The 25324-nt window shown below is 36.5% G+C and overlaps 1 protein-coding gene and 1 long non-coding RNA gene across 6 annotated transcripts in view; one reads left to right on the top strand and one right to left on the bottom strand.

Moving 5' to 3' along the window:
* SMIM14 (small integral membrane protein 14) overlaps positions 1 to 24608 on the top strand; it is an 82437-nt gene extending 57829 nt beyond the window's left edge. For all 5 annotated transcript variants that reach the window (XM_049631989.1, XM_049631984.1, XM_049631987.1 and 2 more), the window contains exons 3-5: positions 1289 to 1337; positions 16132 to 16274; positions 18369 to 24608. In XM_049631989.1, the coding sequence (XP_049487946.1) occupies positions 1289 to 1337; positions 16132 to 16274; positions 18369 to 18401 (225 nt within the window). In that variant the 3' untranslated portion in view covers positions 18402 to 24608. The remainder of the gene's footprint in view (positions 1 to 1288; positions 1338 to 16131; positions 16275 to 18368) is intronic.
* Positions 17380 to 18969, bottom strand: LOC125923592 (uncharacterized). Its single transcript, XR_007458089.1, has 2 exons — positions 18881 to 18969; positions 17380 to 18163 (listed from the first exon to the last, which is right to left on the bottom strand). It is a non-coding gene; the product is annotated as an uncharacterized LOC125923592 (long non-coding RNA).
* Positions 24609 to 25324: the final 716 nt, after the last annotated feature.

Below are 25324 nucleotides of genomic sequence, written 5' to 3'. Positions count from 1 at the left end.
TACTCAAATATAGGTAATATTATCCCCATTTTACCAGGCGAGGAAACTAAAGTTTAGAAGTGTTAAAGACCTTGACCAAGGTCTTTGAAACTCTTAGAAGTTTGCAGATCCAGACTTTTTTTTTGCAGATCCAGACTTTTTTTTTTTTTAACGTTTATTTATTTTTGACACAGAGAGAGACAGAGCATGAACCGGGGAGGGTCAGAGAGAGGGAGACACAGAATTGAAACAGGCTCCAGGCTCTGAGCTGTTAGCACAGAGCCCAACGCGGGGCTCGAACTCACAGACCGCGAGATCATGATCTGAGCCGAAGTCGGCCGCTTAACCGACTGAGCCACCCAGGCGCCCTGCAGATCCAGACTTTAAATCCAGGTCTTTTCTGCAGAGCTCTCATACTTAACCAGCTAAGCACACCTGCTCTGTTGTTTTCCCAAGCAATTGCAAGTCATGAGTTACTGCTTTAATGGAGAGAGGGTGTCATTATAAAGTAACAAGGCTGAATTAAAAAGTTGCATGCTCCTCATTCTCTTTTACTATATGGCCATCTCTATTTTAAGATTTATCATGTCATTTCTAAACATCATAAAATTTCTCAGCATAGGGTGGACATTCATAAAAGGATGATGTATATTTATTGATAGTTTTTTTCTTTTAAATTTTCTTTTTAAAAATAATAATCACATGGTTCCAAAATTGTGTAAAAAGATAAATATTGAAAACTTTAGTTTTCATCTCTGTCAGAGTCTACTCCTCCATTCCACCCCCAACCCCTGTGGTATCCATTTTTATTAGTTCCTTATAGCCATGGTTTATGCAGATCTAAGCAAAAAAGGGAAAGTATTTGTTCTTCCCTTTCAAAGATGCATTTTCTACAAATAGAATCTTTTTTTTTTCTCTGCTTCGAATTTTCCATGAGAAAAAAATCTCATTAACAAAGTTTACTCTCTTTCTAGTAGTCTTCCTCTACAGTTTAGCGTTCTTCTTTGGGAAATTTAATAATGTGAAGCAGTTTAGGTAGGTCACAGGTGATTTTTTTAAAACTCCTTAATATAAATGGGTGAATTGTGCTAGATCACAGTGTATTTGAAAATTATTTTGACTCGAAAAAATCCCCCAAAGCTGGACTGCTCCTCAGTGTAGTCTGTGTTTGTATCTGATTCTGAAGGTACAATATATCTACTGCGGTAGCATTTGTTTAAAAAAAAAAAAAAAAAAATCTTTCTAATAAAGATTATCCACTTTTGGTTAAATCCAATGGCTAACTTTCCTTTCTTCTTATTCATTGTAGTTGAGGCAGTCCCAGTCCTACTGCACAGACACAGAATGTCTTCAAGAATGTAAGTAATGATGGCACAGGAGGAGCCTTGCATTGGGGCAGAATTAGAGGACAGATGACTGTGAATGTTGGAAATTTTATTTATGGTTTGTTGTTCAAGGAAATGGTTCTCAGTAATGTATTTCCTACTTAAATATTTCATTTTTTAACTTAAATATTTTTTTCTTCCTCAAAAACAAATTTTCATTGAAGAAAATTTTAAAATCATAGATAAGGAAAAACTTGCAGAATACTAAAAGATAACCATTATTGACAACTTGCTGTAAAACCTTTCAGAGCTTTTTCTTGGCAAATATATGTGTAACGTGCACTTCTGGCTGGTCACACTGGAACAGCAAGGCTGCTAGTGCAAACCCCTCACCCTTTCTCTACCATGTCTTTTTTGCATCCATTGGCAGCTTTGGGAACTTTTGAATGGGGAGAGGAGCCCATTCTTTCCCAGGGTGTGGAGGCTTTGGGGCTTTGGCTCTGACATTAGCATTCTCTAGGGAGCAAAGGCAGTTGGGAAGTTTCTCCATATGGCTTTATGGGCAGTGGTGATGGTAAAGTGAGAATCAGAAGAGAAAGATGGATCCTGCATTGTGAATATAGCTGATAGACTTGGTGGCTATTAGGTGAAGCACCATTTTTACAAGACACAAATAACTTGAGGGGTTCTAATACCTAACATTCAAGCCAATTCTGTCTTAGCCATAATGATTTGACTGTAAGAATGGAAGTATGACATTAATAGGAAGGTGAAGCCTGACACAATTAATTTCAGATACATTTGTGAAAATGGGATCACTTTGTGTGTATTGTTTTTCACCACTGTATTATAAACATATTAGTGTATATTTATCTTAAAAATAGTTACTGACTAAATAATAATACATTTTGGGAATACATCAGTGTTTAAGTGATTTCCTTTTATTGGAATCTTAGCCTGCTGATGTATTTTTTGCTATTATAAATAATAGTTGAACAGATATCCTTTATATGCATATTTTTAATTAAATTATTTTTTACCTTAAAATTTTATTTTTCATTTTACAGAGAGAGCTTGCAAGTTTGGGAGGGGGTTGAAGGGGGGAGAGAGAGAGACAGAGACAGAGACAGAGAGACACGGAGGGAGGGAGGGAGGGAGGGAGAGAATGAATCTCAAGCAGGCTCCACACTGTCAGCACAGAGCCCAACAGAGGCTTGATCCCATGACCCTGGGATCCTGACCTGAGCTGAAATCAAGAGTCAGACCCTCAACTGGATCAGTCACCCATGTGCCTCTGTTTTTTACCTTTTCCTTCTACTTCACCCATTTCTCCCACTCCTCAGCCCCCACCTCTGACAACCACCAATTGGATCTTTGTGTCTATGAGCTTATTTTGTTTTGTTAGATTTTACATATGAGATAATACAGTATTCATCTTTCTCTATTTCCCTTATTTCACTTCCATCCATGTTGTCACAAATGGCAAGATTTCATTGTTTCTTATGGCTAAATAATATCCTATTGTGTGTGTATATATATATATATATATATATATATATATATATATATATATCCATTCTTTATCCATTCATTGTGGATGGACAATTAGATTGTTTCCATACCTTGGCTATTGTAAATAGTGCTGCATTGAACATGGGAGTGCATATATCTTTTTGAATTAATGTTTTTGTTTTCTTTGGAGAAAACCCAGAGGGGGAGTTGCTGGGTCATATAATGGTAGTTCTTGTTTAAATTTTTTGAAGAACCTACATACTGTCTTCCATAGTGGCTATACCAGTTTGCATTCCGATCAACAGTACACAGGGTTCTTTTTTCTCTACATCCTCACCAACACTAGTTATTTCTTACTTTTTTGGTAATAGGCTTTCTAACAGGTATGAGATGATATCTCATTGTGGTTTTGTTTGCAGTGTCCTGATGTTAGGTGACTTTAACCTGTTTGCCATCTGTGTCTTCTTTGGGAAAATGTCTATTCAGATCTTCTGATAACTTAAAAAAAATTTTTTTTAATGTTTATTTTTGAGAGAGAGGGAAACAGAGTGCAAGCAGAGAGAGGGAGGGAGACACAGAATCTGAAGCAGGCTCCAGGCTCTGAGCTGTCAGAGCCCCGACGTGGGGCTCAAATCACAAACCATGAGATTATGACCTGAGCTGAAGTCACCCCAAATACTTTAGCTTTGTAATAGAATTTGAAATCAGGGATTGTGATGCCTTCAACTTTTTTCTTTTCTCAAGATTGCTTTAGGGTCTTTTGTGGTTCTATACAAAGTTTAGGATTGTTTGTTATATTTCTGTGAAATATGCCTTTGGAATTTTGATAGGAATTGAATTGAATCTGTAATTGCTTTGAGTAGTATGGACATTTTAACAATATTAATTATTCCAGTGTGTGGGCATGGAGTATCTTTTTATTTGTGTCTTCAATTTCTTTCATTTCAACACACAGCTCTTTCACCTCCTTGGTTAAATTTATTCCTAGGTGTTTTTTGATGCAATTATAAATGGGACTGTGTTCTTAATTTCTCTTTTTGCTAGCTTGTTATTAGTGTATAGAAACACAACAGGTTTTTGTGTTGATTTTATATGTTGCAATATTAGTGAATTTGTTTATTCTAACATCTTTTTGATGGAGTCTTTAGGGTTTTCTATACATAATGCCATCAGCTAATAGTGACACTTTTACTTCATTTTAAATTTGGTTGCCTTTTATTTCTTTTTCTTGCCTAATTGCTCTGGCTAGGATTTCTAATACTGTGTTGGATAAAAGTGGCCAGAGTGAACATCCTTGTTGTGTTCCTGGTTTTAGAGGAAAAGTTTTTAGGTTTCACAGTTAAATATGGTGTTAGCTTTGGGCTTTATTATGTTGAGGTACATTTTCACCTTGTTGAGAGTTTTTGTAATAAATGGATGTTTAATTTTGTCTAATGCATTTCCTGCATCTACTGAGATGATCATATGACTTTTATCCTTAATTTTGTTAATGTAATATATATCACATTGACTGATTTGTGATCCTTAGAGTAAATCCCACTTGATCATGATGTATTATCTTTTTAAAGTATTGTTGAATTCTATTTGCTAATGTTTTGAGGATTTTTACATCTGTGTGAATAAGGGACATTAGCCTCTACCTTTTTTTCTTGTGGTATCCTTGTTGGTTTTGGTACTAGGGTAATGTTGGCTTCATAAAATGAGTTTAGTAGAATTACCTCCTCTTCTGTTTTTGGATGAGTTTGAAAAGGATTAGTGTTAATTCTTTTTTAAATGTTTGGTAGAATTCACCAGTGAAGCTGTTTGGTCCTGGACTTTTGTTTGTTGGGAGGGTTTTGATTACTGATTCAGTCTCCTTACTAGTAATCAGTCTGCTCAGATTTTCTGTTTTATCATGATGCAGTCTTGGTAGGCTGTATGTTTCTAGGAGGTTATTCATTTCTTCTAGGTTGTCCAGTTTTTTTCTGTATGATTATTCATACTAATGTTATGACCCTTTATATTTTTATAGTATCAGTTGTAACATCTCTTTCATATCTGATTTTAGTTGAGTCCTTTCTCTCTTTTTTTGGTTAGTCTGACTAAAGGTTTATCAATTTTGTTTATCTTTTCAGAGAATTAGCTCTTAGTTTTATCAGTCTTTTCTAGTATCTTTTTAATTTCTTTATCATTGATTTCTACTCTAATCTTTGTTATTCCCTTACATCTACTAACTCTGGGCTCTATTCTGTTTTTTTTCTACTTTTTGAGGTATAAAGTTAGATCGTTTGAGACTTTTCTTATTGCTTGAAGTAGGCATTTATCACTGTGAACTTCTCTCTTAGAACTGCTTTTGCTCGTGGCGTGCCTGGGTTGCTCAGTCAGTTAAGCATCCAACTTTGGCTCAGGTCATGATCTCATGGTCTGTGAGTTTGAGCCCCATGTTAGGCTCTGTACTAACAGCTCAGAGTCTGGAGCCTGTTTTGGATTCTATGTCCCTCTCTTTCTCTGCCCCTCCCCCACTCACACTGTCTCACTCTAAAAAATAAATAAAACATAAAAATAATAATAATAAATAAAAAGAACTGCTTTTGCTGCATCCCCCAAATTTTAGTGTTATAATTGCATTTTTGTTTGTTTCAGGATATTTTTGACTTTATAAAATTTTTCTGGGGTGCCTGGCTGGTTCAGTTGGTAGAGCATGCAACTCTTAATCACAGGGTTCTGAGTTCAAGCCCCATGCTCAGTGTGGAGCCTAGTTTTATATTGCTGTGGTTGGAAAAGATGTTTGATATGATTTCAGTCAACATATGATCTATTCTAGAGAAAATGTTTTCTGTGCACTTGAGAAGAATGTATATTCTGTTGCTTTTGGAGGGAATGTTCTATATATACAGTTAAGTCCATCTGATCTGACATGTTATTTAAGGCTGATGTTTCCCTATTGATTTTCTGTCTGGATGATCTATCCATTGGCGTAAGTGAGGTATTAAAGTTCCCTGCTATTATTGTATTGCTGTCTATTTCTCCATTGAGGTCTGTTAATATTTGCCTTATATATTTTGGTGCTCCTATAAATATTTACAACTATTGTATCCTTTTACTGGATTGACCCCTTCATCATTATGTAATGCCCTTATTTGTCTCTTATTATGTAGTCTTTGTTTTAAAATTGATTTTGTCTGGGGCACCTGGGTGGCTCAGTCAGTTCAGTGTCCAACTCTTGATTTCGGCTCAGGTCATGATCTCATAGTTCATGGGATCAAGCCCCTCATCAGTCTCTGTGCTGACAGTGTGGAACCTGCTTGGGATTCTCTCTCTCATCTATCTCTGTGTCCCTTCCCTGCTCACTCACTCTCTCTCTCTCTCAAGATAAATAAAAAACATTCAAAAATAAATAAATAAAATTTATTTTGTTGGATATATGTATTAGCTACCCCAGCTTTCTTTTGGTTTCTTTTTTTTTTTTTTAATGTTTATTCATTTTTCAGAGAGAGACAGAGAGCATGAGCAGGTAAGGGGCAGAGAGAGAGAGAGAGAGAGAGAGGGAGACACAGAACTTGAAGCAGGCTCCAGGCTGTGAGGTGTCAGCACAGAGCCTGACATGGGGCTCAAACCCACGAACCGTGAGATCATGACCTGAGCCAAAGTTGGATGCTTAACTGACTGAGCCAGCCAGGCACCCCTCTTTTTTTTTTTTTTTTTTTTAACATTTATTTCTTTATTTTTGAGAGAGAGAGTGAGCACAAGTAGGGGAGGGGCAGAGAGAGCCGGGGCAGGGTGGCAGGGGGACACAGAACCTGAAGCAGGCTCCAGACCCCTCTAATGCGGGGCTTGAACCCATGCACCACAAGATCATGACCTGAGCCTAAGTCAGACACTTAACTGACTGAACCACCTAGGCAACCTCTTTTGGTTTCTATTGCATGGAATATCTTTTGCCATGCCTTTACTTTCGGTCTCTGTATGTCATTACATCTAAAGTGAGTCTCTTATAGGCAGCATATACATGGGTTTGTTTTTTGGTTTTGTTTTGTTCTTGGTGTTTTATTTTTATTTTGAGAGGGGGCGGGGAGAGGGGTAGAGACAGAGGGAGACAGAATCTGAAGCAGTCTCCAGCCCTGAGCTGTCAGCACAGAGCCAGACACAGGGCTCAGACTCACCAGCCACGGGATCATGACCTGAGCCGAAGTAGGACACTTAACTGAGCCATCCAGGCACCCTGGGTCTTGTTTTTTTAATCCATTCAGCCACTCTATGTCTTTTTTTTTTTTTTTATATAAGCTCTATGCCCAACGTGGTGTTTGAACTCACAACCCTGAGATCAAGAGTCATATGCTCTACCGACTGAGCCAGCCAGGTGCCCCACCACTCTGTCTTTTGATTAGAATTTAGTTCATTTACAGTTAAAGTACTGGACTCCTGGCTGGTTCAGTCATTAATCATCTGACTTTAGCTCAGGTCATGATCTCACAGTTCGTGAGTTTGAGTGCCTCTTTGGGTGAGCTCAAGCCCCGCTTTCGGTACGCCCCTCTTCTCTCTCTCCATCTCTCTCTGCCCTCTCACGTGTGCCCTCCCTCTTAAAAAAGAAAAAAAAAATACAGTTTAAGTAATTAATGATAGGCATATACTTGTTGCCATAGCGTTCATTGTTTTCTGGTTGTTTTTGTAGTTCCTTTCTGTTCTTTTCTTGCTATCTTCCTTTCTGGTTTGATGACTTTCTTTAGTGTTATGCTTATATTTCTTTATCTTTTGTGTGTTTACTGTAAGTTTTTGTTTGGGGGTTTACATATAACAACTAATAGCCATCTGTTTTAAGTCAATAACTTAAGTTTGATTCCATTCTCTTTTTTTTAACTTCTTTTTTTTAAGTTTATTTAGTTATTTTGGGAGAGAGAGGGAGTGTGCAAGCAGAAGAAGGGCAGAGAGAGAGGGAGAGAGAATCCCAAGTCTGCAAGGAGCCGGACTCAATCCCACAAACTGTGAGATCATGTCCTGAGCCAAAATCAAGAGTCGGATACTTAACTGAGCCACCCAGGTGCCCCAAGTTTGATCCCATTCTAAATCTCAACATTCTAACTTCCCTTGCTACATTTTATGTGCATTTTAAGATTTTTGACATGTTACCAAATTGCATTTATTAATAGGCTCTGTGCTTATACATACCATCCCAAAGCTGAGCTCCACTTTATTTTGTAATGAAGCTAAAATATAGTAAGGTACTATTTTAAAGGCACTTGTTATTACATTATTAATTATTGTTACTATTATGTGAACTGGGTGTCCCATTAAATTCTGTAAATATAACAGCTTAGAGAAATAGGAGCTATTACAGTGCTTAGCCCAAAGTAGAAATTTTGTCAGAACATTTTCCATTGGTGCATCAGGGTAGTAATTATATGCTTCTGGACAAGAAGGTAACGGTAATGTGTAGACGTTGTGTTAGGTTGTTGGGGTGATGTGTGGTGTTTCCCCCACTCCAGATTTCTTTATGTTGCTTTTTCAGTGCATTCATTAATCTGCAGTGTGCTTTCTGATAAGCAGCTCAAAATTTTCCTCCAGCAGGTAAAGCTAAAACCTGTTCTTCTAGTTGAAAATAATCTTATTGAACTTCTTATGGAAAAACAAATATTTATTACATTTGTGGTATCTGTGATCCTAGAGCCCAACCCCACCTGTAAACCAAATATACTCTTACTTCTTTGAATGAAATTTCATTTCTTTAATCTAAACATAAAGACAAAACTCTAGAGCTTAAATATTAATTTAGTTATATTGGCCAGTTTTTCTTCCCTGGTTCTTTTAGTGTTTGGTGGAAATCCTTTCTGAAAGTCATGTTTTTAAATGGTTTGTGCAGTTGTTTCCTGTAGGTGTTAGAATTACTTTTCTTTGTATTCTAAATTTTCTGCAGTGAATTAATGCTGTTTTCATAAAATATATTTTAATCTAGAGTTCCTACTGTCCCCTACTCAGGTTCAGTAATTTGCTAGAATGGCTCACAGAACTCAGGAAAACAGTTTATTTACATTACCAGTGTATTATAAAGGGTACAACTCAAGAACAGCCAAATAGAAAGGGTGCACAGGGCAAGATATGTGGTGGAAGGGTGCAGAGTTTCCCTGTTTTCTCTGAGTGTGCCACTTTCCCAGCACCTCGATGTATTCACCAATCAGGAAGCTCTCTGAACCCCATTGTTTAGAGTTTTTATGGAGATTCTATTCTGTAGGCAGGAATGATTAAATCATTGGCCATTGGTGAGTAAGTTGATCTCCAGCCACTTTCCTGCCTGGAGGTTAGGTAGTGGAGCTGAAAGTTCCAGCTCTCTAATTATATGGTCAAACTCTGGCAACCAGACCCCATCCTGAAGCCTATAGAGGCCCCCAAAGTCACTTCATTAGCATAAACTCAGGTTTGGTTGAAACGTTTATTATTAATTATAAAATGACATTTCTTTCCTATCTCTCAGGAAATCCAAGAGTTTTAGGATTTCTGTGCTAGGAACTGGAATGAAGTCCAAATATATATTTCTTTTTTTCTTTTCCTTTTTTTTCCTTTTTTGTTTTGTTTTGCTTTTTTCTTTTTTGAGAGAGAGAGAGCGCGCACACATGTATGTGTGCACACATGCAGGTGAGGGGGAATGGCAGAGGGAGAGGGGGAGAGAGGATTTAAGCAGGCTCCACACCCAGCATGGAGCCCGACGCAGGGCTCAGTATCACAACCGTTAGATCACAGCCTGAGCAGAAATCAAGAGTCAGGACGCTTAGCCAACGATGCCACCCAGATGCCTCTATATTTCTTATTATATCACAATACTCATTGTGCTTGCCATGGTTTGTTGCATGAATTTGAGGTGATTTAATTGAATCTGAGCTCATTACTTTGTGTGGGAGCAGAATTTAGCTGCAGTGTATTAGCAGATTCAGTTGGTACATGATTCTTTTTTTTTTTTTTCAAAATGACAAAAGGATCAATTTATTAAGAGGACAATTACAACAGTAAGTATGGATCACCGAATAGTGCATGATTCTTTATATTGAGCTAAACTCCCACTTCATTGTGGTGTCCACCCATAGTTTTGCTCTCTAGAGCAGTAGGGAGCAAGTCTGCTCACTCTTCTGAAAGACTGCCTTTCAGATAAAATGTTGTGTGGAAACCAGCTCTATCACTAACTTAATTCTGGAGTAAATCAACTTGAAAACAGGTAGCTATACTGTGAGGATAATGTAATTACTCCATACAGCCCCAAAATTGCAGAGTTAAAGCCTCCTGGTGCTAATGCACCACTTTCACTGTTCTATTTCTGCTTTTCCACTGGAAGCCTATGTAAGTTTGTAGAAATAATCCCTTGGGATCTACCAGCTCTTAGAGCATCCCTCTCTACTCCTTCATCTTCCTGGTGTCCAGGTAAGTTAATAGCTTCACTGTGAATATTCCATTTGACAAGCTATTTGTAATACATTTGCTTATAACTAAAGACTTAAACGTTAAGCAAAGCAGAATGCTGTATTTTGATGCACAGAGTCCTTTTACATTTTTTGATTTGACATCTTGCCAGACGATACAGCAAAAAGTATTTACTCTCTTAAGGCAAATCATTTCCAGGCAGTGAGGGAACAGATTTTATATCTCCCATGTGATTGTACCCCTTAATATGTGTATGTGTCAAAAAGTTATCACAGTAAAAACCCTGGGGACCAGTGCCTGTTCACCTCTCTATACTGACTTTAAAATCTCTGTTCCTTGGGGTGCCTGGCTGGCTCAGTTGGAAGAGCATACAACTCTTGATCCTGAGGTAGTGAGTTCAAGCCCCATGTTGGGTATAGAGGTTACTTAAATAAAAATAAAACTTAAAATTAGGCGCACCTGGCTGGCTCAGTCAGTAGAGCTTGCAACTGTTAATCTCAAGGCTGTGAGTTCAAGCCTCACATTGGGCATGGAGCGAACTTAAAAAAATAAAATAAAAATAAATTTAAAAAAACAGCTGCCCGTTATATTTGTTTGTATCAGATACATGTAGTATGAGGGAGTTTGAGTAGCATACCTGTTTGGAGACTTTATGAAAAAGCGAATCTTGTCATAAGGGACTACAAATAATCACAGAATGCCATCGGTGATTCTATTCATGTCTGTTTCTGAATATTTCAAGAAGTCCAACTCAGTTCAGATACTACCCAGGCTCTCCAATCCTGAACTTTTTTTGTTTAATTCAATGTATTTTTTTATATATAGTTCACAAATCAAGGACTTAATTAATGAACACTGAAAAGTTATCTTCCTCCTTACATTTTCTCATCTACTCAGGTGCTGTCTCAGGTATTATTAGCTTTTTATGTACCTTTCCAGAATTTATTCATGTACAAGCAAACTGTATATTATTTACTTCCTTTCTTGGTACACAGTTTTTCACCTTTTTTTTTCAGTCAAAAAAAAAAAAATAGCATATCTCATGGAAACTTCCCTAAACATTTTTTTACAGCTTCATGGTATTACATTGTGCAGATGTTCCCCTAATTTACTAATCAGACACTCTTGGCAGGCATTTAGGTTTGTTTCTATTTTTTTCTACGTTTTTTAAAAAAAATAATCTTGCACAGTATACCTATGTGAAAATACATTCTAGAACCATCTTAATTTTATGGGGCTAATATAAATAGAAAAACACTGACTATGGTCAAGAGGTTCAACTTTTTTTTTTTAAGTCTATTTATTTATTTTGAGAGAGAGAGGCAGAGAGAGAGGCAGAGAGAGAGAGAGAGAGGGAATGAATCCCAAGCAGGCTCTGGCTCAATCTCAAGAACCATGAAATCATAACATGAGCCGAAATCAGGAGTTGGATGCTTAACCAACTGAGCTACCCAGGCACCCCAAGAGGTTCAACTTTAATTGATTTAGCTATTATTCTTTATTCTGAGAGGGGCCTTGAGTTATTGGAGAATAAGAGAAATGAACTTATCAAACTTTGAAGGTTAGGAAAATGATATCCGTTTAACCTTTTTTTTTTTTTTTTTTTAGCCTTTTAAGTAGAGAAATTTTACTGCACATTACTACCCTTCAGAGACTTTAGAGGCATCTTTAACTTCTTTTCTTCCCCCTTCTACTGTCAGTCCAGTCAGTCACCACGTGTTTTGCTTCTCCCATCCTACTACTATTTGTATTTGACCCTTTTCCATTCCCACTTCAGCATCTTATCCAGCCTAGTTATTCACACCAGGATATATCTGCACTCAGACTTTTCTGTGTGCATAATACTGGTTATGAATACCTCCTGGGGTATTCAATACTGGTATTAAATACCTTCTGTGTACCAGTCACTGTACTAACTGCTCCTTATGTACTGATCATTTCAATCCTCACAACTACTCTCTGGGATGATAGTAATATTTCCATTTCACAGGTGAAGAAATTGAGGCACAGAGATTATATAGCTAAGAAGTAATGGAGTCAAACAGCTATAAAACGGTCTCAGTTCTTGAAAAGTTAATGTCCTAATTAGAACAAATAGGAAGCCATTCCTTCAAACTAGGAATGCTACACTAGTCCAGAGAAGAAAGGAAGGAGAGGACTGAGAAAATGGAGATTTTTAAAAAAATGTTTATTCATTTTTGGGACGCCTTGGTGGCTTAGTTGGTTAAATGTTCGACTTCGGCTCAGGTCATGATCTCACAGTTCATGGGGTCAAGCACCACATCAGGCTCTGTGCTGACAGCTCAGAGCTTGGAGCCTGCTTGGATTCTGTGTCTCTCTCTCTACCGCTCCCCTGCTCATGCTCTCTCTCTCTCAAAAGTGAGAACAAAATGTTTATTCACTTTTGAGAGAGTGCAAGCAGAGGTGGGGCAAAGAGAGAGGGGGACAGAGGATCCAAAGCAGGCTTTGCACTGACAGTAGCGAGCCAGATGTGGGTCTTGAACCCATAAACCGTGAGATCATGACCTGAGCTGAAGTTGGACGCTCAGCTGAGTGAGCCACCCAGGTGCCCCAAAAATGGAGATTTTTATAGAAGAGAGTGATGTAGGTGAATAAATGGTGGTTATTTGGGTTTTTTTTTTTTTAACGTTTATGTATTTTTGAGACAGAGAGAGATAGAGCATGAATTGGGGGGGGGGGTCAGAGAGAGAGGGAGACACAGAATCCGAAACAGGCTCCAGGCTCCGAGCAGGTCAGCACAGAGCCCGACGCGGGGCTCGAACTCACGGACAGCGAGATCATGACTTGAGCCGAAGTCGGCCGTCCAACCGACTGAGCCACCCAGGCGCCCCAATGGTGGTTATTTGTAAGCACATGCTAGACAGGGAAAAAATCATGAGTACCCCAGGACTGAGTTTGTAAAATTGGCAAATTCTTTCAGCCAAACTAGCATTGAACTGTTGCATCATATTCATTTGGGAAGTTTTTAAAATATTGTTGGTTCCTGACCCCGTCCCTGAGCTGCTCCTGAATTAGATGGTGTGAGGTAGAGCCGTAGAATCTGTGGTATTGCTGTCATCACAGGCTATTCTTAAGCATAGACAGACCAGACTACCACTGGCTAAAGAAGGAAGAAGATACTATGGTTGACTAGAGCAAGAGGATGCTTTATGTGAGAAATATTTAGAGTTAATATGATGAGTAGGGCCAAATCCTATGAGGAAAGGCCAGGCTGAAGAGTTCAGAGTTGAAGCAGTAGTCAGTAAGTCACTGGGTTGGTCAGCAGATCTGTTACGAGCAGTGTTCTAAGCAGACTTTTCTGGCAGCAATATGCAGAAAAGAAAGACAGGAATAAGAACCAATCTAGGAGACAGTTACAGGAAACTGAGAACCATAGCATGACTGTGAGAGTAGGCATTTTCATGTCTACAAAGACATGAATTAGTAAATTAGTGATCCAAGGTTCAACCCCGTGAAGAATATTTTATGTGCAAAGAGTATCAAAAAATAAGAGACCTGGGGTGCCTGGCTGGCTTAGTTGTTGGAGCATTCAATTCTTGATCTCAGGGTTGTGAGTTCGAGCCTCACGCTGGATGTAGAGATTACTTATAAAATGAAAGGAAGAGGGGCGCCTGGGTGGCTCAGTTGGTTGAGCGGCCGACTTCGGCTAGGGTCATGATCTCGCGGTCCGTGAGTTCGAGCCCCGCGTCGGGCTCTGTGCTGACAGCTCAGAGCCTGGAGCCTGTTTCAGACTCTATGTCTCCCTCTCTCTGACCCTCCCCTGTTTATGCTCTGTCTCTGTCTCAAAAATAAACGTTAAAAAAATTTTTTTTAAATAAAATAAAATGAAAGGAAGAGACCCACTTTCAAATTGAATAATACATAAGAATTGACATTGGGGTTTCACTTCTGGTCTATACCATTAATCTGGCATTTTATTTCTGAGACAGGGGCACCATAAGAAGTGATAATGTGTAGAAGTCACAGTTCTCTTTCTTTAACTTTAAATAACCCAATTTTACCTAACCTCTACTTACAAGCTTATTCATCAAAAATCCTTTTTAAATCTGTTTTCTAATTTTACTACTCACAGGACTAATAATTTTCAGGTTCTGTCTCACTCTGTGGTATTGTCAGAGATTCTGACATGGCAAAGAGGTTGGTTAAGAGTACAGCCTCTGGAATGACACCAGCTGTATTAAAATCCCAGCTTTGCCACATACCAACTATATGACATTAGGATTTAACCCCCCTTTTCCCCAGTTTCTTCATCAATAAAATGAAAATATGGTAGTACTTACCATAAAATAAGATTGTTAAAAGGATTAACAGAGATGCCTGGTTCAAAGTAACGATTCAAATTTTAGCTATTATTTAGCAATAAAAATAATAGTATTTGCTTTTTTTTAATGTTTATTTTAAGAGAGAGAGGCAGAGAGAAAGGGCGAATCCCAAGCAGACTCCATACTGTCAGCACAGATCCTGATGCAGGGCTTGAACTCATGAACTGTGAGATCACGACCTGAACTGAAACCAAGAATCAGACACTTAACTGACTGAGTACCCAAGCGTCCCAATAGTATTTGCTTTAAAAACAACAACAACAACAACAACAAAACCCTCTCATGTGGTGCCTGGGTGGCTTCAGTCCCTTAACACACTCTGAGTTTTGATTTCGGCTTGTTATGATATCATGGTTCATGAGATAGAGCCCCATGTAGGGCTCTGTGCTGACAGTGTGGAGCCTGCTTGGTATTCTTTCTCCCTCTCTCTCTGTCCCTTCCTTGCTTACACTCTCGTTCTCTATCTCTTAAAATAGGGGCTCCTGGGTGGCTCAGTTGATTAAGTGTCTAATTCAATTTCAGGTCAGGCCATGATCTCATGGTTCATGAATTCAAGCCCTACATCAGGCTCTGTGCTGACAGTGTGGATCCTCTCCCCCTCTCTCTGCCCCTTCTTCGCTCTCTCTCTCTCTCTCTCTCTCTCTCAATAAATAAATAAATAAATAAATAAATAACTTAAAAAAAAGAAATCTATCTTCTGTAATTTTCATTTATGACAACTGAGTTCTCTAATATACGTCAATTATAAGTCTGTTTTATTTAGCAGAAATTTGTTAGGCTCATACCATGGGCCAGCACTGTGTTAGGTACTTGTAATAATGAATTAAATAAGATATGGCTGCCTGAGGAGCTGGGAGAAACTATTACTGACACACACAGCCCTGACTTCTTTCTCCCGATAAATGGATAGATTTTAGAATATCTGTATCTGAATCCAACTTCTTTTTGTTAAAAAAGAAGGCCAAATTACTATCTCTTTGAGAATATCATTCAAGGGATCTTTAATTTATATATTATACAATTCACATGGTTCCTTTTCCTTAAGCTCTGTTACTTTTTCATGCTGCTTTTGTAATTAAAATTCAGAATTTTCCTGTCCTGAGGTAGAGTGTCTTTACTGTACATCAGGTGGTTTTAACCTGGGTTTTGTAGATCTCAGTATATCTGGGGATGGGTGGCTTTGTGGGTTCATGAACCTTCCCAAATGATATGCAAAATTGAGTGTGTATACATGGATTCTTACAGTGGAAAGAGTCCTTAATTTTTCTAAAATTCTCAAAGGATTCTGTCACACCAAAATATTAAGAACCACTATATATTAAAATCCTCATTTAATAGGTTTCGTCTTATGACTATTTTTACCATTTACCATTTAGATTTTCTCACAAGAAGAAAGGAAAATTCAAGATGTAATATTTCATAATTGTATTTCTTAAAATGTGTATACAATTTTTCATTGTATATTTTCAAATGTGTAATACAATTTTTGAAAATGCCACTTGAACATTAGAATTTATTCTTAAATTATCTAACAATATTATAACCATGCTACATTTTTTGTTGCAAATATATTTTTTGTTTGTCTTTAGTGCCAGGACCTTCTGGTGATAATGGCATCAGTATTACCATGATCTTGATGGCCTGGATGGTTATTGCAGTGATTTTGTTTCTACTGAGACCTCCTAATCTAAGAGGATCCAATCTTACTGGAAAGCCAACCAGTCCTCATAATGTAAGTGTTGTGGATTAGAAATTCATTTGGGTAGGGGTGGGTGTGGCCTGGGAATGGGAGGAGTTTGTTTTGACTGAAATATCTGAATTAGCAAAAGGAAGATTTAACTCATGGAATGAGTTCTTCCTATGTAGTTCTTGTAAATCTTGCAACCCCAAAAGGCTTAATCTTCATGGAGTTACATATAGAGAGAAACATAGACCAGTAGCCCAAAAAGAATTGTAGAATGAATTCCAATCTTTACTCACATCCCAGTCTTTCTCAACATAGAAAATGATCCAGTTCATAATAATCCACAGCAGTACTTCTCAAATCTTTCACTCCCCAGTTCCTCACAGTTGATCCCTTGCTTCTCATGGTTCCCGCTCTTTAAATTCTCTTACTAGCTATAGTTCATATTTTTCCGTCTACTTCACTTTTTCCCCTTCTGTCCTAGCTATTAAATTCAGTAGAGACCCTGAGCCTATCTGGCTAAATCCTGTTTTCCCATCCAGTTTCTCTTAAAAACTCATCCAGTTCTGCATCATAATAGATCAAACGCTGGCAAAGGAGAGATAGGATCATTCATGTTGATAAATCTTGATAGTCATGATTACTACCATTTATAGAACCTAGGTAAAAAATAGGATAAATAAAGTGACCCAACAGGGAGTGTTTTGTGCTATCTTGAATAGAAGAAACTCCATTGAAGGATTCCTTTTAATTGTTTTGAGAACCAGCATTTATATTTTTTCTTTTCTATTTGACTTGTATGTTATCTCTTGAAAAATATTTCCATGATGAATTCATTGTTGAACACCAAATTATCCCACTAATTCCCTTCTCCAACCTTCACCATATGGAATTGCTAGAATTATTTCTTTTCCACAATCTGTGTTGTTATTATTAGAAGTTTAGTTAAACTAATTTCTTACATAGGAGAAAGCAAATGATAATTGATCAGTGCTTTTTTTTTTTTTTAATAGAACATTTAGTTATGTAGCCATGCTGATTTTAAGAAAGAAAGCATCATTAGCACGATATAAAGGGCCTTAAATTTATTTTTTGTTTTTCATGGAGAGGAAGATATCCATAAAACAGCTTGTATGTTGTCTTGATAAGGTGCTTTCTCTTCAGCCTTTTTTCTTACTTTCTATGCATAGTTTTACTACTTTCATAGCAAAGACCAACTTCCTCAACTTTTGGAGCTAAAGAAGTTCAACTTAATAAGCTGGTTTAGAAGCCATCAAAACTGACAGAAATTTAAGATAATAGTCCCTAAATCTTATTTCATTGTAGACCAGCAGTTCTAGAAGAGTAGGCCCACTGCCCTAAGAATAAGCAAGAAAACATATTGACTAATTTTAGGCTATAGTTCATGTTTTGACCTATTTGAAAAATTGACCACCCTCAACTGGAGCCTCCTATAGCAGGTCACAGTAAATAAATGGAATCTTCTTGAAGGTTTCTAAAGCTTTGATCTTTCCTTTACAGTTCAAATACTTTCTCCTGCAAGTAACAAAAATCAGCTTGGCCTGGTTTAAACAAGTGGCTTTATTGGTTTACACATTAGAAAATCCAGAAAGGTTGTAGGATCAGTGTTTTAGATTGTTTAACAGTATCATCGAAGCCCTACTTTCTTTCCTCAGACCATCAGCTTCATTCCGAAGTGAGCTCCCTTTGTGGTCATAGGATGCCTGCCAACAGCATCTGGAGTCACATGCTTCCTCACTGACATTCTGTAGTGAGAAACAAAAATCTCTAGCTTCTCTTTGGTTGTACTGAGCTCAGTCATCTTAGCAAGAGGGATGATGCTACCTTTATTGGTTTAAATACCACTTCTGGAGCTGTCAGGGAGAGCAGTTTCCTCCATATCATACTACTGTTACACAATTTTCCTTTCTTCTGTGCTACAGAGAGGAATGAAACAAACATTGGTGAATTACAGTGTTAATCTAGTGTTCCCTTGTGCAGAAACATATAAAAAGTTAAATAAGTACATGATTAGGGATTGGAGGGTGGTGGGCATGCTGCTCAACACTTACTATATGTGTTAGATTAGTTGCACCGGGATTTAAGAAGTAAGTTCCATAATTTCTGTCTTTCTAATGCCAGGGACAAGATCCACCAGCCCCTCCTGTGGACTAACTTTGTGATATGGGAAGTGAAAATAGTTAACACCTTGCACGACCAAATGAACGAAGATGACCAGAGTACTCTTAACCCCGTTAGAACTGTTTTTCCTTTTGCATCTGCAATATGGGATGGTATTGTTTTCATGAGCCTCTAGAAATTTCACTTGCAAGCTTATTTTTGCTTCCTGTGTTATCACCATTCCTTTTTACAGCATATTTGAGTAAATGATTATATTAAAAAAAGTTACATGGGCTTTTTTGGTTATCCTACACTTAAACATTCCACTCATTCTGTTTGTAACTGTGATCATAATTTTTGTGATGATTTCTGGCCTGATTGAAGGAAATTTGAGATCTCTGCATTTAAATATTTTAAACAGTTTTGATAGGTTTTAAAATTGCTTTTTTTTTTCATTAGGTATTTATAAAGTTACTTGGGGTTGTCTGAGATTGTATGAAAAAAAATTAGAACCACACTGTATTTACATTTACCTTGATTTGCGGGTGGCAGTTATCTCTAGTTCTTGGGACTGTGGCAGCCTTTGGAATATTTTACAATTCTGTGTCATCCACTACAACTGGCTTATATGGCTAGAAAAGGTAGGGAGAAGAAATGAAATAGTTGTTTACTAAGTTTTTTATTCCCGTAAAAATGTCTAATATTAGGAGAACTTAAACATGATTTAAATATGGTGGATGATTTACAGTCCATTATAGCCTTACAAGGTTTGTGAAAGGAGGAAAAAAGTTAATTCTTTCTGCCTTTGCCAAGTATATTCTATACAGTAATAATTTAAGCTATAATTTATTTGTTAAATGGGTGCCTCTCAGGAACCTTGTTTTCTGTTCTAACACTTCCCTGTTAAATGGAACTATCTTAAAGCTGTATTGGGGACCTATTTGGTTACTGATATTTGAATGCTCTTTACTTATTTAGTCTATTTTTTCTGTGAGGAAAAAATTGAATCTTTTATTATCCTTCTTACTTTAAAATATATTTGATGAATTCTTAGTTTACTCCAAGGGAGAAGGAGGAAAATGAAAAAGCAATCAAGGATCTTTTTCTCACCCCTTATCTCATTCTTGTTTAGTAATAAGATGGATTGGGTGAGGAGGAGCATTAATATAAGTAAAATTTTGAAATGTATGAAAAGTAAAAGGTTGCATTGTTTTGCTCAGTTTGAAAGAAAATACAAATGGCATAAAAACGAAGTCTGCATGACCTATGTGGTTATGGAATTTTTTCTTAGCAAGTGATTACAGATGGTTTATGGGGGCTAGAAGATATTTTGCTATCAATGTAAGGATTTTTCCCCCAGATGAGTCTAGCTTTTCACTGTATTGATCTGAGAAATTACTTGTATGAATTAATAAACTTCTCTATATCATTGTACTGTTTAATAGAGTCTCTGATACAATTGTGTGATGCTCATAGGGTATTTTCCCCCCTTTATTATGATTACATTTTAGGCCATAAACATTTTAAGGGCTTCATTCATTATATAATCCAATGTTGACTGCTTGCATTCCTTTTGTGCATCTTGGCTTTGTGCTTAATTTCTTGACATAATATAACCTACTCAATTACTTTATGCTAATTGAAGGGTATCATAACACAGGTAAGTCAAATCTTGGATAATTGAGCACCAGAGGTTTAAAGTTCTTCCTCTTGCTGGGCCTAGAAACCTTCCCAGCTTTATAGCTGTTAGAGTATTTAATGCAGAAAGGGCAGGAATGGCATAGGATGGAGCTAAATCTCTGTAAGCATTCCTTTTTCTGCCCTTGCCCCCTAGACTTTGAAGGCTTACACATATATCCTAACAGTCTTTTCTCTAAGCTGCTAGAAAGCCAATCTTTGGCAGAGATACTGATGTATTTACTGAATCTGTGGCTCACAAATAATTGAGAATTGGCTTTGGTTGAAGCCAACTGGCCTAGACCTGGGAACAGAATGTCTAGTGTTAGCTAGAGACCTGCAAATCTAGATTCTTATTCCTGGTTCTTCATTTCTGTTATGTACACTTAATTGATAGTACATCTAGAATATTAACCTTTTCTATATGGACCATCTATTTAATTAGCAACAAAGCTCCTAGAGAAGTAGTTTTGTTTTTTTTGCTTATAAAATTTCTCCATATTCCTGAGAAAGACCATGTACTACTGCATATAAAGTATTCCTGTTAACCTAACTAGTAATTTATATTATTCTATTTAATTCTTAAACTTCTACATGTGGCCTTCTTATTGAGCACACTCTTAGTCATTACTTGGCTTGTAAACATTCACCTGAACTGTGGCTACAATCATTTTTAAATAATCTGGAAAAAAGAAAGCTAAAGCTTCACATTTTAATTTTTGGCTCTTAAATATTCCACAACTAACATTAAGTTAATTTTATTTAAGAGTGATTTGATGTACCTTATGCAAAGTAATGTTTTCTTTCCATATGGAAAAAGTTAACATTGGAACTGTGTATAGTAAAAGATTTTATCATGTATCTATCCAAGCACTATCCCATAGCCAGCAGGTCATATTTTAAACTTGCAGAGATTTTCCAAAGTAACTGTTAGGTTCAGCTATTCCATGGTTACTTTTAGTGTCATTGTGTGGTATGTGATGTGGTAGTATTTATAGAATTACTGAATTTTTATATTTTCAAAGAAACCTTGGAAATTTATCACTCTGAATTAAAGTCTGTCACTCTAAATAAACATGTGCTAAAATTGGACCAGCGCATCAGCTTACGACACAAAATAGCAACTTGAAGGAGAAATGAAGCGTTTACACATAATGGATTAAATTTTTGTTGTTGCAATAGTAGGTTTAGTCTTAACATAATATTTCTAAATGAAAAATCATATGTATTTGTTACCATGTCTGATGATTGCTTTGTTAAAAGCAAAAGTGGTCATGTGATGTACTAAATATTAATTGCTGTTTTTAAATGTTTAAATCATGCCAAACAAATCATGTCTGTGCCATCCAGGGTTTATTGTAATCTTTTACTGAGTACTTGGACTGGGATAAAGGGCTTGTACTATGCACTTTTTATTAATGAATAAATAGAAAACGTTAGTAACGCATTGTTTTCTGTTTGGCTTTTGTGGGAATTGAAGCAAACATCTTTTGCTTAGTAAAATGTTAACATTCTTTATTAAACAATTTCTTTGTAAGACTATTTACTCCTAACTAAAGACATTCCATAGAGAAATGGAATTTTCAAGGAAAACATTTCTATAATAGCAGTAGGGCCAGTATTCAGAAGTAGAGATTCTGAGAAATCTTTAGGAAATTAGATTACAATTACATTTCTTTAGTTACTGTTTTTCAAATTTCTTCTAGGATACAGGGTTGATAGACATTTGCTTTGAGGGAATAATATCCAATAGTATTAATTATTTGAGCAGACAGATGTTACTTAAAAGGAGCTAGACATGTAACTGTACTGAACACATGCCAAAGTAAGAATTTGCTTTTGTCCTGTGACCTGGAATGCATCCAGATAACTAGGATTGTTAATCCCCATATACATGTTAAAATTTTTTTTAGACAATTTTACAATTTTTTAAGCAATTTTACAATTGCTCTGGGCATGGTTATGGTATCAGTGTCTTTGTGATATTTAAGTGTTCTTTAAAACAGCAAAATTTGTGAAATACATAATTTCCTGAAGGCAGTTAATGATTTCAATCTCAAGTTTGTCATACATATGTCAGTAGATCTCTGAACCCCTGTAATGATAAGTTTTCATTAAATGGTTCTGCAGTATTAGTTTTCCTCTTAGAAAGTGGAATTCTAATAAGTTTTTTCTTCCTGCCATTTCATCTGATAGTTTTCTCAGCTCCAAATCTCAGTTTATAGAGTTGGTTTTTCTCCCCACCAAAAAGTTCCATAAACACCAACTGTGATTATCTATCATGCTCAGATTTTTAAAAATTGGAGTTATCAAGGTGATCTTTTCCCATGGGAAACTTAACTTTGCATATCTTTTCTCAAACAAATGGACTATGTTGGTTCAGTAAACATTTCAACAAGCATTTATATTTGTTAATTGCTAAACTGTTTCTGCTTTAAAATGGGTGTTATTCAAAATTAGATTACGGAAACCATTTTAAATCATCAGATGCCAAATTAATAACGTCTATTGAAAGGGAGGTGGAAGATGTCTGGGAAGCAGGGAATATGTACGGGTAAAGAATAATATGTGTAATTTTAAGAATAAGGCAACTTTCATATCAAAAAAGAATATTCCCTTATACAAAACTCTTCTTGTTTCTAGGAAATTTGGGAATGAGAAAAAAATATTTACAATCCCTGCAATACCAGAGGTCTTACCTCTTAAAAATCTGGTTCCTATATTCTCATAACTCAGACACACAGATTATGTCTTGATGATTAATGAATTTGAATTGCATTGTTTGTGAAGAACTGAGCAAAATTAAAGAGCACAAATACTACATAGCAAGTTCAGCATTATAGAATAAGTCTCCTATGTTGTTTTTAAATGAATCTGTTATATAGTTACTCATTAATTCAGTGCTAAAGGAAGAGGCACTGTACATTCAAAAGGCATTACAGACCCTGGCCTGAATGCAGCTCTCCCTGACAACTAAGTAGTATAGAAACATTAAACTTTGGAAGTCTGGATGTTTTAAAGGTGATTCCTTAACAATTAATACAGCAAGTAAAATTTTGTGGTTACAACATATAGAACAAATACAAATCTGACACCAGAGCCTACACTACCAACACATGGATTAAGATTTACGTCCTTGTGGGTGTCAGTTAAGCGTCCAATTCTTGATTTTGGCTCAGGTCATGATCTCATGGTTCATGGGTTCAAGCCCCATGTCTGGCTCTGCACTGACAGTGCAGAGTCAGCTTGGGATTCTCTCTGTCCCTTCCTCTCCCTCTCCTTCTCTCTCTGAAATAAATATTAAAAAAGGATTTATATCCTTGCAAATTTGCTTAGCCTTCAATTTTAATCTAACAACCTTTTCTTTAAAATTACATTTTACTCTATTTTGTTTTACATTATACCTCTGTCAACATCCTATTTCCCAGAGAGTTTCACCAGCAACAGCCTACTGAAAGCTGATGTTCTCAGGCTTCAAGCATGATTCTGTTAGCCAAAGTTCAATGAGAAAATACAAGGCTTAAGGAAGTATTGGACTAAATAAAGTATAATTGAAAATTATATTTTCTCCATTGAAGGGGTAGTAATTTTCTCTCTACAACATCAAAGGTATTCTTTTCATTGTGTTGCAATATTTAAGAAATCAGAGTCAAATAGGTATAAACTAGCAACAGTTAAGGTTGAATAATTGTAGTAATATCCTTGTAATAAAAATAATCATAATAATCTTGTAATAAATTCTGATGCTAATCTATGAAAGTATCAAAGATATTAAAAGGGTGTTTTTGTTGAAGAAAGCTGTTTTTTATCATTCTGTAATTTTTGTCCAATTCTCAAACTTCTATTTTAATTGTAGTGATTGTCTCATGCAATAAAAATATTTAGTATTGCCAATAGTGTTTTAGCCTTGGGAAAAAAGTACTCAAGTAGCTTTGTGTGAGCTTGGCTTAATGCTAAGGTAAACAATTCATTCAGATTTTTAGTTTTTCTCACAATTAAAAGATAGCATATAGCTTATAGTAGTGATTCCCAAACTTTCTGGCTTGGGAGCCCCAAAGAACTTTTGTTTATATTATGCATTATATCTATCAATATATATACTGTGTCCAAAATTATAACAGAACATTTAAAAGTATTAAGTATTTTAAAATAATAAACCCAATACATATTAATAAAAAAATTTTTATGAAAAAATAACCATTTTCCAAAATGAAAATTTAGTGAGAAGAGTGGCACTGTTTTACATTTTTGCAAAACTCTTTGATAGCTAGCTTAGAAGAGAGCTGGCTTTTTATTTCTACTTCTACATTCAGTATGTTACATGTTCCCTTCTCATGAAACTGTGTGAATGTTAGTTTTTGATAACTAAATGACTACTGGTATTTTGAGCAGCCTATATACCTTGACTAAGGAAAACAAGTTATGTGAACCTTGGGGAGCCCACTTAATTCGGAGCACCACTTTCCTCATTTACTTATCAAATATGATACCTACCACTTTACAGACAACTGAAGTGAAGAGCAAATGAAATGTGTGTAAAAATGCTTTGTAAAGTCCTAAATAAATATTGTTACATAAAGGCTCTCATCATCCCAACATACATACATACACACATGTACACACACACATATACACATTCACACTCTCCCTTTTCAAAACCTAAGTTGTAAGGAAACTGGAAATTTGGGGCATTAACACTGAATTTCCATTGGAAAGAATTCACTCAACTAAGAATGGACAATGGAACCTTTAGGTCAGACATGGCAAAAGAAAAACATTGAAGATTAAAACATTAAATAGAATATCATAGTTTCCAATCAAGATTTTAAAATCCTTGGATGGAAACTGGAAAGCAAATACATTTTGACTAATAGATTAATAAATCCATTGCAATGAAAGCTAAAGAGCAAACTATTAGACTGTGGTTCTCAACTTTGCCTGCACATTGAGATCTTTAAAAAACCTGATGCTTTGGGGGTGCCTGAGTGGCTTGGTCTGTTGAGCATCCGGCTTCGGCCCAGGTCATGGTCTCACGGTTTGTGGGTTCAAGCCCTGCGTTGGGCTTTGTGGTGACAGCTCACAGCCTTGGAGCCTGCTTCGGATTCTGTTTCTCTCTCTCTCTCTCTCTCTCAAATATAAACAACAACAACAACAAAAAAAAAAACCTGATGCTTTGGCCCTACACCTCAGAGATTCTGTTAGGGCTTTGACCTAAACATCTACAGGTGAATCCAGTAGCAGCTAAGGGTAAGAACTGCTGGTATAAAGAATGCTAAACTTTAAAGCTCCTGGGTGGTTAA

This window comes from Panthera uncia, chromosome B1 (assembly GCF_023721935.1).
Source record: "Panthera uncia isolate 11264 chromosome B1, Puncia_PCG_1.0, whole genome shotgun sequence".
Classification (NCBI taxonomy): domain Eukaryota; kingdom Metazoa; phylum Chordata; class Mammalia; order Carnivora; family Felidae; genus Panthera; species Panthera uncia.
The sequence above is the reverse complement of the archived record's forward strand: the minus strand, read 5'-3'. Positions and strand labels throughout refer to the sequence as shown.